The sequence below is a fragment of the Leptodactylus fuscus genome, chromosome 10 (genome assembly GCF_031893055.1).
Source record: "Leptodactylus fuscus isolate aLepFus1 chromosome 10, aLepFus1.hap2, whole genome shotgun sequence".
In the NCBI taxonomy this organism is placed as follows: Eukaryota; Metazoa; Chordata; class Amphibia; order Anura; family Leptodactylidae; genus Leptodactylus; species Leptodactylus fuscus.
This window is the reverse complement of record NC_134274.1, coordinates 11,594,980-11,618,877: the sequence shown is the minus strand read 5'-3', so window position 1 is coordinate 11,618,877 and position 23,898 is coordinate 11,594,980. Positions and strand designations below refer to the sequence as shown.

Sequence of the window (23,898 nt, the reverse complement as noted above, 5' to 3'; positions counted from 1 at the left end):
CCAAGGGATGAGAGAATTTCTAACAAGAGGGAGTGGTCAACTGTCACAGGGAGAGGAGAGGTATATCACTGGAGACAGAAGAGTAAACCAGGAATAATGGAGACCGGGGCAGACAGAGACAGGAGAGGACTCTTTGTAGAGTCTCCCTGGCTAAAGATGGGTCAGGGGGTTCAAATTGGGGGCTCTAGTAGGACACATGTGAGGCTCAAGCCTTTGATCGTCATATGTTGCGCTCCTATCTGTAGTTTTACATCCAAGTCCAGTAACATTCTGGATAAACATGGCGGATTGCCCGTACGGAGCTGTTGACAGAGCTGAACTATTAAACTTTCCCCGCACACGCTCCTTTCCTCCGCCAGGTCTCTGTTCTCCGTACCCAGCCCACTTTTTGGCCTCCTTTTCAGTCTCAGGTCACACCCTGTGTTGCCATTGTTACTGTACTTGAGTCACTGTCGCATGGGCCCGGCCTCCCCTCCTTACACCAGATTATAACGTGTGACCTGCAATACCGAGACATGTCTATGGAAACCGCAACTTGTCGCCTTGGTCAGGTCACTGTATATACAATAGTTCCTTCTTACCAATTCCAGGCCACTTGTCATTCAGCTTTTCCGTGCTTCTGAATGGCAAATCTAACTAGTCACAAAGAGGACAAGTTCTTTTTAAAGGGCTTCTCGTCTCTCTGCTGTGCTGGGGCCCGGCTGGTCCCATGACCCCATTTGGTTGAAGAAAGAAAATTTGTGCGTATGTGCTGCGTCTCCAGCAAGAGGTTATGGGACCGATGAAAATAGCCAAGCAGTGCACTCGATCAGTCCCATAGACCGTGAATGGAGCAACCGTGCACATGCGCAACTGTTTTACCATTAGCAAGGAGGACAGGGGACCCCCATACTTGTGATCGATGAGTCCCCTCCATGGCTCTTCCTACCATGACCAATGTGCTACTTCTCCGTCGAGCCCTCACTTAGCTGCCAACTGGTCACCGCCCCATACAGAGAAAGGACATACATGACACTGAATATCTTTACTGTACAGCAGATATTCACAAGGTCAACATATAGGGTGAGGTGTAGAAGCAAAACTGCATAGGCTCTCAGATGACACCACATGGTTCCCGCTGACCAAGTATGGGATCCAGGGTGTAAGATCCGGGCGCCCAGTCCTTTAGCCCTCATTGCACACCTTGCACTATCAACACATGATGTATCCTGCACGACCTGGTCAGAAACCCCTACACCCAGCCCTGCCTGAAGCCATAGATTGGTTCCAGGTTACATTTTACTCTCCTTTAGGTGCTGCCATGTTTGATGTTATGTAAGTGCGCAGCCCTTGAGTCATGTTGGGTGTCGGTGTCGGCCCTGCACACCTGTTCCTGCAGCGATGTAGTGTGAGCGCAGGAATGTCTTGTATGACTTCTCACCCTGCTATTCACAGCCACAGCTGATGTCCCGGGTCACAGATCTCTGACGTCACGATGTTCTGCTCCATAGCCTGTCACTAGAGCGTGTTTCCTCCACTGTCACTGAATTTACTGACCAAGCCGTGTTACACATAGGAACACAATGTCATGTATGTGGCGTCACCGAAGAGTTTAATGGTTGTGGTATTTTTACATTGTGTGTGTGTGTGTGTGTGTGTGTGTGTGTGTGTGCAGAACATGTATGTAGTCAGGTTATGTACAAAGGAGAAGGATTGTGGAAGCCAATGGTGGCCAACCTACAATACTATAAGGGTCTCCGTGGTCAGTAATGACTCTCTCCGAGGATATCCAATGCCCTACTCCTGTATACACATTGAGGAGGGGGCTGCACTTGTGATCACTCTCTGTTGTAGTCTATATTTACTTGGTCAGGGACCATGTCTATATATTACTTCACGTAGTCCCCAGTGATCCAGCTGTCCTAGCATTACACAGCCCCCATACCCTAAATACATGGACACCAGTGTGTACTATGAGGAAGACCTGCACAGAAGCCAAGAATTGCTAGAATTTCCCTATTGGGACCTTACATTGGGACCTTACATTGGGACCTTACATTGCAGTTCTGCACGGACTTTCTGGATTATTAGATTCTGGTATAAAGGATTTTCTCCATAGCCACATGTATTCCAAAAAGTGTCCGCATTTTTTCTCCTTTTTACATAATCGGACATGCCCAGTCAGTGGGGATTACAAACATGGACCACACCTTTAAATGAATTTTCCAGTCGGTGCAGAGTAAGTTTTAGAGACTTGGGCCAACTTCTCACATCCCCTGCCTACATTTCTGCGCCTGATGTTTGGAGGGTGTCCGCTCTCGCACCTCCCCGCCATGGCCACGGCTTTTACTCTCTGTAGATGTTTTTCTTATTTTAGCTCACATATTTCTGTCCACAACTTTCGGGACAAGATAAAATATTCTCTTCACTTCTTTTGCTGTGTCTGGATGGTACAAAGCCATATTCCAGGATCTGGGACGGAGCGGGTGCGTTTCTTCATTTACTTACTTCTTAGACTGTGGGGGGATTTTATTAAGAATGGAGTTTCTTACGCTAGTCTTAGTTCATGTGCACGACAGCGCCTCCCTTGGCTTTGGGCTGTGTCAGGTATTGCAGAGAGAATTGATCAAGATGCAGTTCACTAATTTTATCGTATGAGACTCCAGGGGTTAAGGGGCATCGACACGGCTATATACAGACCGCTAGAATGTACGCCTGCCATAATGTATCCATATGTATATAAGATGATTAATTCGCTTGCATATTTGCATTACACCCCACATGGGAAACCTTTGATCAGTAGTTGCTGACCCTTATAGTACCATATAGTGGGTGCCCATACACTGCCCGCTTATGGCCAAGCTGCCATTGTTCTTCCCATCTGAAGCCGCATACCGAGGCAATGTACAGTCTGGTAGTTGGCAGGAATGTGATCGCCAGGTCTGGTTGGCAATGTATACGGGCACCATTAGGTCAGCCTTACTGTACCTGCCTTGTATGTAACAGATCTTGGTGCTAATTATCTGTCTAATTTGTCCTAATCAAACTAATTATCAATCATTAGCCAAATTCTTGTTCTGTCTCTGCAATGTAATCGCATCGCAATGATGTCCTACACCGATTGTTACAGGACAGAGCTCTGATACATTGTAACAAGTCCTGCATCTGTATCTGCTGGATACAACTAGGGGTTATCCATTTTCTCATACTTAGAATAGACCATCAATATGAGATCTGTGGGGGTCCAATGACTGGTAACCCTGCAGATCAGCTGTCCAGGGACGGTGCGGCTCCTGGTAATATTTCCATGCTGGGGCTGCGCTGCTACACCAATGGAATGAAGCCATGAGGCCCTAATATAATAATGGTAGTGACACAGCTTGCCCATGGCCCCTGTGCACACCATTATATTACAGCTTCTTAGAAGCCCTGGTTTGTAATTTGGAGGTACCATGTATCCTATGGACATTTCTGTGCCCACGTATGCCGTCTTGGGGCCGACTTTACCGAATGGGGTCTACAGAGACTTGAAAATCATATCCACAAACCCTACAATATCATTGGGTTAACGTTCTGCTAGTATATGGGGCTGAGAAGTGCAATGGGAATGTGACAGTCTGGGCTCCAGCCCATTATTTTAGGGAACAGAATGCGATATTACAATGAAATCTGCTCCATATATGGAGGATTATACGCACATTGTGATCCTATTAGTCCTATGTATCATATGGAACGTGATGATGAAAATGTAACTTCCTTATCGTTCATGGGAACAGCATGCAACCTGTATGGTAAGGATCCCTGATCTGGGTGACATAAGATGTCCTGCACGTTGCCTGCACGGATCTGTGACATAATTGGGAACATGGCGGTTATTAGAGACCTGCAGATGTATTGACACAACTGTACTCCTGACAACGCAGGTTCAGACTGATCCGCGGCTCTCACTGTCTGCTGGCCATGAATGCAGAGACAGGTCGTGTCTTGAAGTGTTATACAGGAGTTGTGTGCGCTGCTGATACGGTATTTGGTGAAACAGTAAACTGGTGGGGCAAGGAGGGATGGGTTTATAGCTCATATTATAGCTCCAAGGAAATACCGCCATATGCAGCCCATATAATACTACATATAGTACTTAGGCAATATGGCCGTGAAAAGCTCACATAACACTAACTATTGTAATAAGACAATACCACTATGTATAGACCCCTATAATATCACCATATTAGAGACGAGCGAGTAAAATTCAATCGAATACCTCCTCTGCATAGTTATTGGTGTACTCGGTCGAATACCATGCGGTAAACGCAGTAAAAATTTCCACTTTCCCTGGCGCTTTTTTTACACCAATAATTATGCAGGGGAAGTATTTGATTGAATACTACTCACTCATTTCTACACCATATAGTAACAAGACAATATTGTTATATACAACCTATATAATACCGCAATATAGTAACAAGACAATACCTCTGTGTACAACCCATATAGTACCACCATATAGTAACAAGACAATATTGTTATGTACAGCCCATATAATACTGCCATATAGTAACAAGAGAATACCGTTCTGTACAGCCCATATAATACCGCCATATAGCAACAAGAGAATACTGTTCTGTACAGCCCATATAGTACCACCATATAGTAACAAGACAATATTGTTATATACAGCCCATATAATACCGCCATATCGTAAAAAGAAAATACCGTTCTGTACAGTCCATATAATGCCACCATATAGTAACAAGATAATACCATTCTGTACAGTCCATATAATGCGGCGATGATGCTGCACTGTATACTATAATTCACTTCCCAAAATATACCCCCTACACAATTAAACATAGATCATTATTGTTTGTCAGATGTGTATATCCCTCCCCGCATTAAGATATACATGCAGTAAGCCAAAACAAACCTAACCTGCCTGTATACAGTCCATATATCACGGACACCCCTTCCCATTACTATCACTAATCTCATCATTTCAGTATCATTGACATCTCCATTGAACAATTGGATCACCATTGTATCTACAGCAGGCACAATGCTATCAGTGCGGAGATGTTACTGTATGTTGTGTGATCGGGGCTCTGCTAAATTCTACCCCATTAACCCTTCATCCTCCCCAGGTACAAGTAGGACAATTGTTTTATATCCAGACCTGATGATTTTCCCCTTTGCTGTAGTGTTTTGCTATTTATATCCTGAATTATTATTATTATTATTATTATTATTATTATTATTATTTCATTTATTATTATTTTATTTATTATTATTATTTTATTATTGTTGTTGTTTTATTATTTATTATTATTATTTTATTTATTTTTTTATTTTTATTATTGTTTTATTATTATTTATTATTATTTTATTTATTATTATTATTTTATTATTATTGTTTTATTATTTATTTTATTTTTTTATTATTTTTATTATTGTTTTATTATTATTATTATTTATTATTATTATTATTTATTATTATTATTTTATTTATTATTATTATTTTATTATTATTGTTGTTTTATTATTTATTTTATTTTTTTTATTATTTTTATTATTGTTTTATTATTATTATTATTATTATTATTATTATTATTATTATTATTATTATTATTATTTTATTTATTATTATTTTATTTATTATTATTTTATTTTCTATTGTTGTTATTATTATTATTATTACTATTATTATTCCTAGTTGTTACATAGTTTCAGGCAGTGATATCTGACTGATCCAGTCGGAATGTAAGTTTTATTTTATTGTATGTTTGCTGTTCTTGTCATTCCTTTATCCTTGCTATGAGGTCAGGTTTCTGTTTTGCTGTGTCTCCGTATATTACGTGCTCTCTTCTCGAGTCTCACATACCAGAACTTCTTCTCTGACTCTCGTTTAGCATAACAAAGTGATTTATCCAGTTCTTCTGCTTGGGAAAACCAAGCCCTCGTATGTAAATGAGGAGAAGGTTCTGCCCAATGGAAGTCAAGGACTCATCAAGATCCCCGGGTCATATGACGCTAGTTACTAATTAATTCTGGAGTCAGGTGGGAGAGGTTGTCCAAGTCTGCGGATTGGCTGCTTGAGAGGAGAGAAAAAAAAATAGCAAGGGTTTGAGTTTCAGCGAGAAGGGACAGATGGGAGTGTCTGCAGGTATGCCGAAAGCTCATGAGATACAACTTTTCCTGGCCGGAGAGTAGACAGTTCAATGGATACTTCTTCTCCGCAATGTGGATTGTACATTCATCCGTTCTCGCATGGGCTGATGTGCACACAATGGACTTGGCTTAGTTGGGTTCCAGCTCAAGGCTGGTAGATGAAAGCATTTGGCTTCTAAGGATGTGCGCCTTGCAACATGAACAGTACCGAACATCAAGAACCCAGTCTCAAGTTCCTGGGAGAAACCATCATGTGGAAAGCTGGGAATATGAAGACTGCCAAAACATAGGGAAACGTAGACTCCTCGAGGAGGAACGTTTGTACCAAGAGCAGCGATATGCTGAAGAACATAGAACTCTACCCATGAGGAAAGAACAACATTATGAAAGCCGAGCCAACGACCGAGTGCTCAAGGACTACAAAGACGACTACTACAGGAGATCCCAAGAGGAGTACTACGATGGTAAGATGGACAGATATTATGATACTTTGGAGAACATTAGAACTAGTCCTGTTAAGTATAGACATGATGGTGGGCAATATGGAGACAGGAGACCCCGCCATGATGTCTACAATGACTATAGACATTCCTATCAAGACCCCAGAGATTTAGATGCTCGATATATGAGGAAGTACGACACTTATTGTTCAGATGACAGCGTAAATGATGACCGCTATTATCAGGACTATCGCCAGAGGGAAGTGGACCGCTACTATGATACGGAAAGGAGACATCGGTCTTTGGAAAAGAGGAACTCTGACCAAGATGTCCGGGGTTATAAAACTGATCCTTATACGGAACGGAAAAGGTCAGACTATGACCAAAGGGACTGTAGAAGGATGAAGGACCAATATGTTAGAGATGAGAATGTGGGGTCTTCTAGGTATCCTGAAGTCTCAACGAGTAGATCTAGACCATCCGAGAGGGACCATGTGGATTACAAAAGGGATAAAACAGAACCTGGACAAATGGGCAAATCCAAGAAGACCCCCGCCCGGCGTTATGACTTCTTACCTTTGGATTGTGATACTATTGATACAGTTGAAGATCAATGGTTGGCAGACCAGTATGCCGAGGACCGAAAATATGACAGAAGTCGGTCTCTGGATTTTGCGGATGATCCTACTACCTCATGTAAACGCATGGCTTATGACTTTGAGTACAATGCTCCAGAAGGAATTGACCTGTACCTTAACAGCGATGAGCTACAGGAATACTACACGGATGATCGATACAGGGATTACGATGGGTATAAAACCACTGAGAAAAAGCCAAAACTCAGGAGGGACCAATATGGAAGCTCTTTGGAGGATCAGAGGACGATGGAGTTGGCTCATGAGCGGAGTGATGGTTATAATGAATTTGATGGCCCTGAAATCCAGAGGTCACGAAATGGGCCTACTATGGATGTGGATTACAATGACCATGGAGATGACATTTCAGCTGAGAGACCTCAAAGTGCCGACCAGTCAACTCTCAGGAAAGCTGAATTGGCAATGACTACAAACTCTATGAAACGGAATAGCATTTACAGGAGGACGGCTCCGAGCAGTCTGAGAAATTCGGAATTTGTCCAAAACCGGAAGAAAAAACAAGGTAATTTTTGTGATTTGGGAAATTTTTGAACTATTAGGATTCTTGTATGTGAGTCCTGTGTATGGAGCCTGTATGGCAGTGCCCGGGGCCAGGACTGCTCTTCCACATGCCATACATGTGTGTGTAGGTCCTACAGAGTATTTCATGATGTTTTTTACAACCAATAAAATTGAGGTCTCTGGAGGCACAACAGGTCCCAACCTTTTCCAAAACTGAGCCATAAACCAGCTGTGTAGTTGTATCTACTAGTCTTTGAGGAAGCCGCTACTTTTTGCTAAGTTCTTGACAAGACCACCCTGACCCAGACCAGATGTTTTTGGTGCTAGATTGTCATATACGTACACACTGCACTGTATGTGTTAAATCTGAGGTTGCAGCATTCCCGGTGAGGAGAACATGGACGGTATTTGCTCACTTCAGTTGTGGTTAACCTTTAGAAGTGGACAATGTTTGTCCTGCCAGTTACTTTTCCAAGTCATGTTATGCGCTAAGCCGGTGGCATGTAGTATTTCAGGTTTTCGTTGGGTAGGTGTGGGTAGATTCTGTGAATATTACTGTGCAGTTAGTAGAAATGATCCGCCCCTCATAGATAGGTTTTGCTTTATACGTTATATTCTAATCCGTCGAGACATTTATGGGTTTCCTTAAAGATGTAAAGTGTGTGGTTTACGTAAGGCTTTGAGATGTCTTCCTCTGTCTTGTTCTTGAGAAGGTTGAGTTGAGCACAAGCCACCTAAAATTCATTTGGTTATACATGAGTAGACCCTAGTGACAAGTCATGGGCTTCATAGAGGACACCAAATGGGGTTGTCTTCTACTGAATCTTTTGTGTCCTGTCGGAATAGGTGGCCATTACTGTTGTAGACGGGACTCTGGGCCAGTCCGACTCTGCTGGTGTTCTAGATTCTGCAAAGAACTTCAATATAACATTGTATATTGTATACTTGTATACAACTAGGAACGGCTCAAGAATTTCAAAAAGTTGAGCGTCCGTTTCTTTGTTCCCTGCACAAACGTAGCTCCACTTCTCATCCACAATCATTGTGCTGATCTAAGCAAATCTCTGTTGTTTCTGTTCCCCCAACACCAAAATTAATCAGCTTCCCTCGAATTCACCTCTCACCCCTCCCCTCCCCCTCGCCTGACATACTTTCACTGACTCCTCCTCTCCATCTCCAACTTTCTTTGTACTCCTAGTGTGGAGATGTCAGGTTGCATCATGCAGTGTTTGCCAAAGGGCCGGTCCTATGGGCTGATTCTGGGACAGTGAGATCGGAGGGGGAAAACCAAAACAAAAAATTGAATGGACAGTACTGTCCAAAAGTTTTAGGCAGGTGTGGGTAACCAAGAATAGTTTCAGAAATAGAAGGGTTAATAGCATCAGTTCTTCTCGGTACTTGCAGACAGTTTTTGGTAGATCTCAGCAGGGAGGTTGTTCACGCCACCATCTTGGAGAACCAAGCACAGATCTTCTTTGGATATAGGCTTGTCCAATCCGTCTGTCTCTATAGGTTATTCCAGACAGACTGGATGATGATGAGATAGGGGCTATATCACTACATTTCCACCTAACCCATATACCCTAGAGGTTGTACGATCTCCTAAATATCCTTTTGCAAGGGGTTGTGGTGGTGGGCTACCATGGACACTATGTGACATCACCATTGCTTGCGAGATTCTCATTAGCTTGACTGACGGGACTTGATCGGGCCTTTGTGCCCTTGGGGTCCATTTTCCAGTTGTATCAGGTTGCATGTCCCTAACACACAAGCTATCAGTTCCTGATCAGGAAGTTTTCCGACCTATATCTACCTTGTTGTTGTTGTATGGCTTCCTCCTCGCCCTTGTCAAGCACGCACCTTGCATGTTTGCCAATTAGTCACTGACAACCCAAAAATATGGCCGCCCTGTACAAGAATGCGATACTTGAGACTCTCTATTTCAGGCTACAATTATAGAATTATGACACCCACACTAATCTGTATTATACCGTATGTCTATAGGACCATTTACAGGGAGTCGCTCTCTCCGCTGCCGGAGGGAATATCGCGGCGCGTATTATTACAGCTCGTAAAAACGGCGATTTATACTAAATAAATAATAAAATCCAAATGAGTTTGTAATAATATTGTATGTATTACAGGAGCGCTCAGGGCTAAGAGTTTGCATCTTACTGACCGGCCCTGACATGGGCGACAATACATTGCGGTGTCATATACCTTCACCGGTGTCAATGGATAGAGAACTAGACTCCTCGATATTGGGTGGGCAAGTCACAGTTTTTGCCGTAATTTGCTAAAAATTGCAACAAAAATGCGGCATTTTTCTATAATTTCACAAAATAACAGGCTGTATTACAGCACTATGTGAACACAGCCTAACAGAGGTCTTGGCATTAGTGTAGGAAACCTGGTAATCCGCCAAACTCAAGGCAACGTCTTAATCTGAACTGGTCTTTCCTGTACTGTCCCCCAGTCCAGGTCTAGAGGGCAAAGTATGTGACAATTGCAGGTTACTCTCCCAAAACAGGAATTCGTAAAGCCGTATGTATGAGCAGAGCGTCTCTGTATGTCTCAGCAGACTGCCCCGGGGGCAAAAAGTTGTGTTTTAGGAGGTGGAGTTGTGTATAAGGAAGCTCCAGGTCCTCCACAAGGTGAAGACAAGTAAAGCTGCCGCTGCACATAAGGGGGAAGATGGACGGTGAATATATGGCCAAAGTGAGTCAACTTTTATGTGCACAGATGACATTCGGACCATGGCTGGTCCATGGATAACCACTGACATGGTCCTAAATCTGGACCTTCCTTCTTATAATTTGGAATCCATGTTTTTGATCGGGTCTAAGACGTTTCTGGCTTTGTGATGTTCTTCTGACAACCACTGGGAGATTCCTTGCGTACAGTAGCCAGTGCGTCTGAAAACTTACTGTTGGGTTCTAACTTTTTGGATTATTTTCTTGTCGTCTATGGAGAGTCTTGTTGGCCGAAGTCTACACTGACATGTCCTCCTAGATCTGAGTAACTAAAAGTTTGGTGGTGTCAAAAATATCCTAAGAGGGACCTTATTCTCATGTTTGCTGTGAGGTCCTTTGACCTTCTTATGGTGCATTATTTTTTGGTTTTGTATGGATTTGCGTTGGCCTAGCGTCCTCAGACTTGAGCTCTGTTTTGCTTTTTTTCTTTCCCGTTACATGGAGTCCTTGCACTTTTTCCATGTAGCCTTGAATTTTTAATCTTCAGTAATTGTATCGTATAGTCCCATGCGGAGAGATGAAGCCTCCTGAGATCCAGCTAATACCTCTCCATTGTGAGTCTCCGGGCTCGGTATTACTCCTAACAAAAGCCGCTCTGAGTTCTCAGGTAATACTATCGCTTTCTTTAGGGAAAGTGTACAAAAGGTGATCCCGTAACTCAGGAGCCAGGAGTAACCCTTCAGATGTGATGAAACGTAATAGTAATGGGACCTGAGAACCTCTGGAGATGTGGAAGGCCTGGTGTAATATGGTGGAAAGACGTCTAAAGATGTTACACAAGATGGATAAGGGGTTGTACATCTGTCTGTCCCCTGACCATGGTCATAGCTGATCATAGGAACTTGTGATCTTAGGACCACCAACATTTAGTGATATATAAATGAACCAGTGTGCAGTTTCCCTGCAGTGCCCCCACAGGAAAAATGAGGAATTACACCGTTTTCTTTTAACAGTTGGTAGTTACTGGTGCTGTATTCTTGTATTCCTGATCCTGTATTGCTCTACATTGGCAGCTTTGTTGTTGGACCTTCAGATCAGGCCATGACTATTCTTGTATACATAGATCTTCATGTCTGACAGCTGTTTGCTTGCTGTAAACATTCACAAAGCTCCTTTTACAATGTCATACTAGAAAACTGCGGTGAATTTCATGTTTTCAGACATTGAGTTCACAACTCTGCAGGCTTCAGAGCTGGAATCTCCCAGGTTTGTTGAGCTGTTCCCATGACAGGCAGCAGAATTGCGAGTTCAGCTCTGGAGTATGATACAGACGGTTACTGTAACTAGTGATCAAAGGTGAAGATGTGCTATAAGCGATAAGAGAGTGACAACAGTTTATTGCTAAATCCTCAGCCTGGCGTTCAGCAGGTGAAAGGTCGCTGCACCATGTGAATGAGTCGCTGCTTGTTTTGCAACCCCCTACCAGTCTATGTGAGCAAAACACTGGCTGACCCAATAGATTTATGGAGGTGGGGGAGGACAGGTCAGGTTGGCTATATACCCCATCTCTATAGGGGGTACAAACCAGTGGAACATTAGAATACAAGGGTGGGGAAGGGGAACACTGGTCTGTGGTCTTACATGGGTTGGGAGGGTCAAACAAGCACTTGACCCTCTGTCCCTGGATGGAAGATTAATATGGGGTGAGACTGATATCTCATGGGATGATTTTCTGGGTCCTGTCATCGGTGTATATCCTTAGCCATTTATCTATTTATACTTGACTTTCAATCAGACATAAAGGTCACGTACATTGGATTGTTTTACCAAACGATGGTGAAGGTGTGGCGTCACCTCCACCCATAGAAACAACATGCATGCTCAGCTGAGTGCGGAGGCCATGACTATGGGCCAGTCAGAGGAGATCATTCAGAAAACTCTCTATACTACACCTATAACGCCATGACCTCGCATTGCACGCTCTGTGATTTCTTGTGTATGTAAAGCTTGTGGTTTTTGTTGCTCGGGATTTCCATGTTTACTCGAGGTACATTGAGATAATGTTACAGGCGGCCATTAATTTGCATGGCATTGATCTGTAGCTCTATGTGACCTTACACCAGAGGGGAACCTCACTTTGTATACTGGTTTATAGCATTACCTAAAATACTAGTGTGACCCTAGGGTTACCCCAACAAGCCACACTTTGCTTGCCAATACCCTAATGCAGGGGTAGGGAACGTCCGGCTCTCCAGCTGTTGCAAAACTACAACTCCCAGCATGCATACTTGCTCTGCTGTCTTGCTATAGAAACCCCTGATAGTTACGGTTTCTGTGTATTGCAGATGTTCAGTTTCTTAGCTCTTTGCATTTCTAGGCAAGATTAGCAAACAATAAGAAACTGGTTTGTGCAGAGGAAATGTCTGACTTTCCTCAGGAATCTCCTTGCAGCCCCTAGCTGGGATTGATCTGCATTGTCTGCGCCTTGTAATCCTTGCTAGTAAATAACACGTATTGTCCTCCATAACACAAGCTGTGCGACCAGAACAAAGACCCAGGCGAATATTCACAACTACAGATATCTGCAAATTGTATCGTCTTCAGATGACTTAGTGTTATTGGTGCCTGGGACAAATTTATTGGATCTGTAACCTTCAAAGCTTTGTTCTATTGGTATTTATATGATATTCCTATACATATATATATATATATATATATATATATATATATATATATGGCCGACATTCCATATCCAAGATCTCAGCCAATAAGGCTGAGGCCCCACGTTGCGGAAACGCAGCCAAGAGAGGACTGAGCAGAAGGGAGACGTATAAGAATTTCCTATATAGTTCCCTTTCCTTTTGTAGTCATTCTTGGCTTTGGCTCAAAAAAATGCAACAAAATCTGCAACAAAAAAAAGCCACAACCTAAAGGGGTTTTGCACACTGAGAAAAGAGAGGTTTGTAATATTAGATCAGTGGGGGGCAAATCCCAACACCCCATCAGATCATGTGTTCTAATACACAGAGAATGGAACAGGAAGCAGACAGCGACGTTCTCTGTGCTGTGGCTATATCAGGTACTGCAGATCAGCTCATGTATTCCCGAATCCTGATACAGCCATGTGGCCTTAGGGACATGAGTTCAGTAATGTTAACACTATCTTCTCCACAAACAGCCTGCAAGTAGCAAGGCCCAATTCACATCTGCATTCGGTATTCTGTTCAGGGAGTCCGCTTTCGGACTGCATGCACCTCTTTTCACTCCGCAGAGGAAACCACACGGACCCCATTATAGTCTATGGGGTCTGTGTGGTTTCTTAGCTCACTGCTTTTTAATGCATATAGGTTTCCATTGGTGGAGTCCCCATGCGGACTACCAAACGCAGATGTGAACTGATCCTAAGAACTACTAGGCTTAGAGCATGCGTGTCCTGTGTCACCCCCTATCTATGGTATATCTCATACTGCCCTGGGTATACCGTCACATTAATATACCTCTATAGGAGACCTCCTAGATATAACCAGTGGGTCTCCCATGAACCTCCCCCAGACCACAGATCTCAGTCCTTGTCTCCAGGCTTTGCCTCTTCCTCCCTCCTCTATTGTTCCGGCCATTGAGATGATAATACTCAGAGCTGAGGGGCTTGGCGGGGTCCGGAGGGGATACAGGGCCCTGGGCATTGAGAGGACTGATCCACAGAGGTAAGTGCAGGGTAATGCATTGTCTGCAGCAGAGCGGCCCCCCGGGGATTGGGTTTCTGTAGAAGACCCTGCAGATATTGCCTTAATAACAAACCTCACATGAACAATCATTGACAGGATGGAAAAGTTCTGCAAACTTTCCCTTTAAGCCTGTGTACAGACCTAGCAGAAACCATTATGTAGATCATCTCCTGGGAGGGGGCAGGGGGGAGTTATGCAGCAGCAGCAACAGGTTGCTCAGGCTGGGAAATGATGGGGGGATGGGGAATGAAATGAGTTTCGGAGCTTTACACAAGTTCAAGACTCTTCATAGGGGAGACAATGGATGGGATTTGTGTCACCCCTCCTCCATACTATCAGCCCCCACCCCCGGCCTATAGCTTCAGCCTTTGGCTTGTGTCCATATAATGGTGAGTGGAGGGGCCGTCGTGCCAAAGCTAAAGTTTCCTTCTGTTACAATGTAACGTTTTCTGTTCTCCGATACTTTTTATCTGCAACATCACCGGTAAGTATTTTCTATATTTTTGTTACTTTTTGCTCCTTTTTCCTGCGCAGACTGTGACGCCAGAATTTCATATTGTTAAATCTTTTTGAAAACCGAATTTTTGGCCTGAGGACCGAGAATCTGAAATGTTGCATTTTTTGGTACTGCAGCAATAACGTGTTTCATGGTCTTCTATGTTACTTGTATTCAGACAGTGCCGTTGGATTCGGTCGTGCTACTATGGGGGTGCGCTGTACGCCAAAAACGTGAGGCCGTGTTTTTGACTGCGGTTGTATTATTTGTATGTGCCTACGTATTATTATTTTTATTTTTGATGTGGTTTGAACCGCACCCAACTACACAGTCTAAATACAGCCTTAGGGTATGTTCAGACATGGCAGATACACTGAGGATTTTCTGTCTAGATTTAGTGTAATACTGAACCATCAATATGGATGAGATTATAGTAAATCCCATCTATACAACGTACAAAAAAATCTGCAGTGTGGATGAGTGCTACTGAGACCAGCGCCATACCTTGTACAGTGGTCATGCTTGGTATTGCAGCTCAGTCCCATTTATTTGAATGGGACTGAGCGGCATATAGGCCGTATGGTTTATAGGATGTGATGTTACACTTATAGCCCCGTTATGGATGTCAGACCCCTACTGATCTATCTTTAAAGGGGTTCTCCAGGGAATCTATTATATCGGGACTTGTATGCAATGAACTAAGGGGCTTTGGGTTGGATCTGACCCCAGCCTCAAGATACAGGTAAATAGTAGTAAACACGGGAGAAACAACCGCATTCAGATGCATAGACCCGCAGAAGTTTCTGCAATGTGTATAGGACTAGATGAGCGTCACTGCAGTATCAGCCCGGTCTCTGCATATTGTAGATACTGTATATAACCAGGCTCCATTGCTATTGATGCCATGGTTGGTACTCCCATGCTGAGTCCCTGGCTGCAGTCCCTATGTCCTCCCATACTGACATGTTACACGTGACTGCCTTGTTCCTCTGCGGTCTGTGGTTAGTTTTTCTCTGAAGTTGCGCTCCAATACTTATGGTAGTAAATAGTAATTACCCGGAGGATTTACTGCTCCATATACTAGGCCTTCTCATGCAGGAACATGTCAGGAACCGGCAGGCGGCGGAGGATCATCGAAACGCTTTATTAGTTGTCGTCTACAGCTCTTTCACCTGCCATGTCTTCATGGTTGTCCAGAATTAGAAAAACACGGCTGCTTTCTTCCAAATACACTGCCCCAGCTGTTCACTGGTTGTGTCCGGTATTGCAGCTCAGCGCTGTTCACTTTAATAGGATTGAGTTGCAATACCAGACACAACCAGTGGACAAATGTGGCGCTGTTTTGAAAGAAAGCAACTATGTTTTTAATCTGGCAGTCTCTGAAAGACTGCATGTGAGATAAGCGGCACCAAATGTGCCCGGCGGCTGCTTCTCTCCTGCTCCATTACCTCCCAGCCGAGTGTTCACTTCTCTAGTCTATGGTCTGCCATTGGCATCTGACTTATCTGCAGAGTCTTGGCCAGTATTTCTTACACCTGTGTTTGTCAGTGACTGAGCAGGATGTGACAACATGGGGCGGAATTATTTCTGTTTGTTTGCGTTGCTGGGTGACAATTGTCCCAGCGTCATTTATCAGGGTGAAAGGTTGTCAGTGCCCAACCTGTGCCAAATAATACACCCTGATAGTGAGACCAGCGTCCTGTAAGTGTGACACCGAAGATGCAGCAATGTCTGAAGTTACTGCTGGAATATAGGACATATAGTGATGGGGGGTGAAGAGCAATGAACCGCCTGGGAAAGCCATATGTGGTGCCTACAGCATCCTGCACAGACTGCTTAATATTGTCCTGTCACTGATCCTGAGTTACTGCCTGTATCTTATCCCAGAGCAGTATTCATAGTTCTGCTTGTTGACAAAGATGTATCTTGAGGCACCAGCAGAATAGTGAGCGCAGCTCTGGAGTATAATACAGGATAAATAATGTAATGTATGTACACAGTGACTGTACCAGCAGAATAGTGAGTGCAGCTCTGGAGTATAATACAGGATAAGTAATGTAATGTATGTACACAGTGACTGCACCAGCAGAATAGTGAGCGCAGCTCTGGAGTATAATACAGGATAAGTAATGTAATGTATGTACACAGTGACTGCACCAGCAGAATAGTGAGCGCAGCTCTGGAGTATAATACAGGATAAGTAATGTAATGTATGTGCTCAGTGACTGTACCAGCAGAATAGTGAGCGCAGCTCTGGAGTATAATACAGGATAAGTAATGTAATGTATGTACACAGTGACTGCACCAGCAGAATAGTGAGCGCAGCTCTGGAGTATAATACAGGATAAGTAATGTAATGTATGTACACAGTGACTGTACCAGCAGAATAGTGAGCGCAGCTCTGGAGTATAATACAGGATAAGTAATGTAATGTATGTACACAGTGACTGTACCAGCAGAATAGTGAGCGCAGCTCTGGAGTATAATATAGGATAAGTAATGTAATGTATGTACACAGTGACTGCACCAGCAGAATAGTGAACGCAGCTCTGGAGTATAATACAGGATAAGTAATGTAATGTATGTACACAGTGACTGCACCAGCAGAATAGTGAGCGCAGCTCTGGAGTATAATACAGGATAAGTAATGTATGTACACTGTGACTGCACCAGCAGAATAGTGAGCGCAGCTCTGGAGTATAATACAGGATAAGTAATGTAATGTATGTACACAGTGACTGCACCAGCAGAATAGTGAGCGCAGCTCTGGAGTATAATACAGGATAAGTAACGTAATGTATGTACACAGTGACTGTACCAGCAGAATAGTGAGCGCAGCTCTGGAGTATAATATAGGATAAGTAATGTAATGTATGTACACAGTGACTGCACCAGCAGAATAGTAAGCGCAGCTCTGGAGTATAATACAGGATAAGTAATGTAATGTATGTACACAGTGACTGCACCAGCAGAATAGTGAGCGCAGCTCTGGAGTATAATACAGGATAAGTAATGTATGTACACAGTGACTGCACCAGCAGAATAGTGAGCGCAGCTCTGGAGTATAATACAGGATAAGTAATGTAATGTATGTACACAGTGACTGTACCAGCAGAATAGTGAGCGCAGCTCTGGAGTATAATATAGGATAAGTAATGTAATGTATGTACACAGTGACTGCACCAGCAGAATAGTGAGCGCAGCTCTGGAGTATAATACAGGATAAGTAATGTAATGTATGTACACAGTGACTGCACCAGCAGAATAGTGAGCGCAGCTCTGGAGTATAATACAGGATAAGTAATGTATGTACACAGTGACTGCACCAGCAGAATAGTGAGCGCAGCTCTGGAGTATAATACAGGATAAGTAATGTATGTACACAGTGACTGCACCAGCAGAATAGTGAGCACAGCTCTGGAGTATAATACAGGATAAGTAATGTAATGTATGTACACAGTGACTGTACCAGCAGAATAGTGAGCGCAGCTCTGGAGTATAATACAGGATAAGTAATGTAATGTATGTGCTCAGTGACTGTACCAGCAGAATAGTGAGCGCAGCTCTGGAGTATAATACAGGATAAGTAATGTAATGTATGTACACAGTGACTGCACCAGCAGAATAGTGAGCGCAGCTCTGGAGTATAATACAGGATAAGTAATGTAATGTATGTGCACAGTGACTGTACCAGCAGAATAGTGAGTGCAGCTCTGGAGTATAATACAGGATAAGTAATGTAATGTATGTACACAGTGACTGCATCAGCAGAATAGTGAGCGCAGCTCTGGAGTATAATACAGGATAAGTAATGTAATGTATGTACACAGTGACTGCACCAGCAGAATAGTGAGCGCAGCTCTGGAGTATAATATAGGATAAGTAATGTAATGTATGTACACAGTGACTGCACCAGCAGAATAGTGAGCGCAGCTCTGGAGTATAATACAGGATAAGTAATGTAATGTATGTACACAGTGACTGCACCAGCAGAATAGTGAGCGCAGCTCTGGAGTATAATACAGGATAAGTAATGTATGTACACAGTGACTGCACCAGCAGAATAGTGAGCGCAGCTCTGGAGTATAATACAGGATAAGTAATGTAATGTATGTACACAGTGACTGCACCAGCAGAATAGTGAGCGCAGCTCTGGAGTATAATACAGGATAAGTAATGTATGTACACAGTGACTGCACCAGCAGAATAGTAAGCGCAGCTCTGGAGTATAATACAGGATAAGTAATGTAATGTATGTACACAGTGACTGTACCAGCAGAATAGTGAGCGCAGCTCTGGAGTATAATACAGGATAAGTAATGTAATGTATGTACACAGTGACTGTACCAGCAGAATAGTGAGCGCAGCTCTGGAGTATAATATAGGATAAGTAATGTAATGTATGTACACAGTGACTGCACCAGCAGAATAGTGAGCGCAGCTCTGGAGTATAATACAGGATAAGTAATGTATGTACACAGTGACTGCACCAGCAGAATAGTGAGCGCAGCTCCGGAGTATAATACAGGATAAGTAATGTATGTACACAGTGACTGCACCAGCAGAATAGTGAACGCAGCTCTGGAGTATAATACAGGATAAGTAATGTAATGTATGTACACAGTGACTGTACCAGCAGAATAGTGAGCGCAGCTCTGGAGTATAATGCAGGATAAGTAATGTAATGTATGTACACAGTGACTGCACCAGCAGAATAGTGAGCGCAGCTCTGGAGTATAATACAGGATAAGTAATGTAATGTATGTACACAGTGACTGCACCAGCAGAATAGTGAGCGCAGCTCTGGAGTATAATACAGGATAAGTAATGTAATGTATGTACACGGTGACTGCACCAGCAGAATAGTGAGTGCAGCTCTGGAGTATAATACAGGATAAGTAATGTAATGTATGTACACGGTGACTGCACCAGCAGAATAGTGAGCGCAGCTCTGGAGTATAATACAGGATAAGTAATGTAATGTATGTACACAGTGACTGTACCAGCAGAATAGTGAGCGCAGCTCTGGAGTATAATACAGGATAAGTAATGTAATGTATGTACACAGTGACTGCACCAGCAGAATAGTGAGTGCAGCTCTGGAGTATAATACAGGATAAGTAATGTAATGTATGTACACAGTGATTGTACCAGCAGAATAGTGAGCGCAGCTCTGGAGTATAATACAGGATGTAACTCAGTACAGGACATGCATTACAATGTATTTACAACCTTTTGTGTAATTTATAGATGGACCAAATGGCCAATTGTGATCTTAGTTGCTTTGCCTTGAAATTCTACAGACGTAGCAGAGCCGAGTTTGTCTTTGTCTCTTGTACACTGTCATAACATATGTGACTCAGTAATAACTCTGTGATATCCCAATGACTAGTGCACACAGTCTCCTCGCTGTTCTCCCCCCAGTCAGTATCTACTTGTCCAGTACAACATATGGCAGTAGAAATATCCGAGCACTGCCCTAAGCCGAGGCGGCGTCTGCTCTGTCTATATCCAGTTTATGTGTTTTCATTGTTTTCCATCTTCTGCGTTGAGAAATGAGTAGATTAGTTTGTATAGCAGGTGGTCGGGGGATTAGAGGATAATCCCTGCACTTTATTAACAGATTATATCTCAGACCACTCTCTGGATTTCTTACAATTCCACATATTTCTGTACATTAAATACATTTCATGGAAAGTTTTTGGTTTGGCGATCGGTTGTGATAGTATTGAATTGTAGATTTGGTGCCAGTATGGTGTAGGTAAAGCACGTCGTGGCCTAGTACAATAACAGGGATTATACAGAAAGGGGATGATATCTTCCGGTCTGCTGACTTGAGGAACAATGGCTTCTCTCTGCAGACATGACTCTTCTGTCCTCACAACCTGAAGCCCTGGAGGACGGTCCATCTGCCGCAACCACCACCGAGAACTCCGAGATGAGGATGCTGGAGAAAAGGTCGAAGGTCATCGAGGAACTGTTACAGACGGAGCGCGACTACCTGAGAGACCTGGAAACATGTGTGGAACACATCATGCTCCCCCTACAGGCCACAGAGGTAAGATCTGCACTTATGGACTCTTCTGCCTCCAGCAGGATGGAAAAATGGTCCATCTAGAGCCTTGATAGAGTCTGGTCGCAAAATCTGGAATATTTCTGTTTTCTGAAAATGTAATTTAATATAAAAATATGAACAATTTCTGGCCTTAAAGTTAATGGGGTCCTTGTGTATCTGTCATTGTTCCGGTTTAATCCTTTCTACCGGTCCTGGAAGAAACACACAGACGTGTCCTTAGGCCCAGTTCACATCTGCGTTCGGTGTTCAGTTTCGGGGAGTCCACATGGGGACCCCCCGAATGGAAACCTATGCGCATAGAAAAGTGGTTACCTGCGAAAACATGTGACCCTAATAGACTATAATGGGGTCCGTGTGGTTTCCATTCAGTTCCCACATGAAACATGTGGAGTGGAAAGTGCGGCTTGCTACAATGTATCAGTGTCGGAATGTTTACAATGGATACAATTGTAGCAAACCCTCGGCTTTGACCAGTATTAGGTCTGTCGTGGATAGACTCCAGATTGTTTCTATTCACTGACAGCAAGCATATGACCGTTTTTGCCACATATTAGTAATATTTCCAGGTTTTTGTCTTTCTTATATTATCAGATTTTTTTATGGATTGACTTTCTTTCTGTAACAGTTGTTAAATGTGGATTTTGAGGTTCTCTTCGGAAACATCCATTCTGTGATAAACGTGACAAAGAAGTTTTTGGGAGCGCTGGAGAACTGCGACTCGGTCGGTGAGTATGTGACCTCTAGAGCATCGGGGCTAAGTATATCGTATGGGGTATAGTATGGAGTATTGTAGCACAGATTGTATAAGAAGCCGTATTCTGCTATACATGGCTATCGCGGTGCAGATACTCTTATTGCAGTATAGTGGGACAAAAGTTTCCAGACTTGTAACTGCAACGTTACGTCTCGCACAGGTCTGATATTCCTCGAGCACCGCATTGAGCTGGAGTCGGTGTACAAGGAGTATTGCCAGAATCACGAGGAGACCCTTGCACTGCTGGAGGCCTATGAGAAAAACGAGCCGTTCCAGAAAAGCCTGCAGAAGTGTATGGAGACTGTAAAGTAAGATGGAAACCATAACCTATTATGAATTTTTCAAAAATGTTGAGTGTGACCAAACCCGAAACCTTTGAGCATCGTGACTACTTGTGTTGTCGGACGGGCGGGTTTAGTTTCCCTCCGCATGCTCCAGTGCCAAGTAACAGAGCGCCGTTTGTTTCCGGGGTCTCACATAAAGTTTCACGTTACCTTCGCTCCTTTTGATCTTGTCTCTTAGCGGGACATACCAGAGCTGAGCGCAGGAGCTTACTATTCATCACTAAGGCGCCCTCTCTGCACTTCATTGCAACTTTACAAAAAATGTTTCTTTGCCTTTGCCAAACAATGTGAGTGGGTTGTAACTGTGGTTTTTGTTTTTTCTTGCTTTTCTCCCTCTGTGTGCTGTTGGGTGACACAGGAGCCTGTACCAAGAATGGTGAGTATTGCTTTATGGCTCCCTGCTGCAAAAACACATCGTATATTCTTAAAGGGGCATCCCTATCTCCACCTGTGGACCTGCCATCAGTATCTGCAGTGGAAATATCCCTTTAATTTGGTCATGGCATAAAAATTCACATCCTTTGACCTCGCCCTTATTTAATGCATAACTGGGTAACTATTCACTTCCTTGCCCACATGTATGTCTTCCTATTACAGAGATTGTCCAACTCTTATAATCCCTTTTTATTAGAAGGCCCCCTCCAAAAATAAGCCGATCCCAGGTTTTAACACCACTGGGATCTGCCAGGACCTAGCAGCAAGTGTTCTGTTTCCCTACAGCACCTCTACAGGCGAGAGGTGGTATTACATAGTGTTTGCTAAAAACAATGGGCTGTCCATGTCATGTGTGGACATATTGAGTCCTCCAGTCCCCTACTCATTTGTGTGGGTCCCCTCTATTCCATTGAATGCCCGTATAGAATATCTGACAGTAGTCCAGGCCACATTTTGTATAAATTGTTTTTCACCTTTTCTTACGTGTAAATTCACCACATTCTGTAACTTGTGTATGTTATCCCACAGGGGGCGCACCAACTATATAAACTTGGGTTCATTTCTCATCAAGCCTGTGCAGAGGGTAATGCGTTACCCTTTACTCCTCATGGAGCTCCAAGGGGCGACCCCGGAGTCTCACCCGGACAAGAACCCCATTAAGGATGCTGTGCGGGCCGTGAAGGAAATTAATGTCAACATTAACGAGTACAAACGAAGGAAGGATCTGGGTGAGTTGTGGGTAGCTATTAAAGGGGTTGCCTAATAATTAACAACCCCTTAGCAATTAGAAAGGCTTGGTAATAACCAATATGGTTGCCATTACAGACTCTATGGTGACAGCCACTACAGCTGACATTATAGACCCCATGGCACTTCATAGGCTTGGTGGTAACAAATATGGCTCCCATTACCAACCCCATGGCAATTGGAAAGCCGTATTCACGGTCACCCAGTCTTCCAAGTGTCATGGGGTCAGTAATGGCAGTTATATTGGTTGTCACCAAGTCATCAAGTGCCATGGGGCCCATCATGGAAGCCGTAAATGTTGTTCCCCAAGCTGTATTGTACAGCTGGGTGACAACCAATATGGCTTCCAAGTATCATGGGGTCTGTATTGATTGTCACCCATTATTCCATTACAGACCTCAGGGTACTTGGATGACCGGGTGACAACCAATATGGCTGCCATTATTTATACAATGGGATGGATTTATAAAGGCGGCCTTAGAAATCTGAGACCTTGTCATTGAGATGACAAAAGTGTTTGGGGGAGGGGCTGTTACAACTAATGGAATTTTTTTCTTGTGATTGGTTATTTTTGGTTTTCTACCAATGACAATTAACTATAGATTAATTTATTGTGCACAGTTGTAAAATACCGCAAAGGGGATGAAGAGAGTCTCATAGACAAGATCTATAAACTAAACATCCACTCCATCATCAAGAAATCCAACCGGGTGAGCAGCCACATCAAACATCTCACCGGACTCGCCCCTCAGGTAAGGGAACCCGTCCTTCCACTCTGTAGAATACTCTAAGCATGACGAGATGATGATGTCAGAGGTTTTGGGGAACAGCGCCATTTTTGTCTGTAGGCGATGTCTGGTATTACAGCTCCACCCCATTCAAAACCGGACACA

General features: G+C 43.4%; 1 protein-coding gene across 2 annotated transcripts in view; it reads left to right on the top strand.

The window, feature by feature from the left end:
* The window catches only part of DNMBP (dynamin binding protein), a 59,041-nt gene that overhangs the window by 28,479 nt on the left and 6,664 nt on the right, over window positions 1-23,898 (top strand). Inside the window, exons 1-7 of one of the 2 annotated variants that reach the window (XM_075257763.1) lie at window positions 5,955-7,736; window positions 20,511-20,707; window positions 21,351-21,450; window positions 21,640-21,787; window positions 22,182-22,199; window positions 22,787-22,986; window positions 23,627-23,757. In XM_075257763.1, the coding sequence (XP_075113864.1) occupies window positions 6,320-7,736; window positions 20,511-20,707; window positions 21,351-21,450; window positions 21,640-21,787; window positions 22,182-22,199; window positions 22,787-22,986; window positions 23,627-23,757 (2,211 nt within the window). In that variant the 5' untranslated portion in view covers window positions 5,955-6,319. Of the gene's footprint in view, window positions 1-5,954; window positions 7,737-20,510; window positions 20,708-21,350; window positions 21,451-21,639; window positions 21,788-22,181; window positions 22,200-22,786; window positions 22,987-23,626; window positions 23,758-23,898 lie in introns of those variants that run through there. The other variant, XM_075257762.1, reaches the window with a different exon arrangement.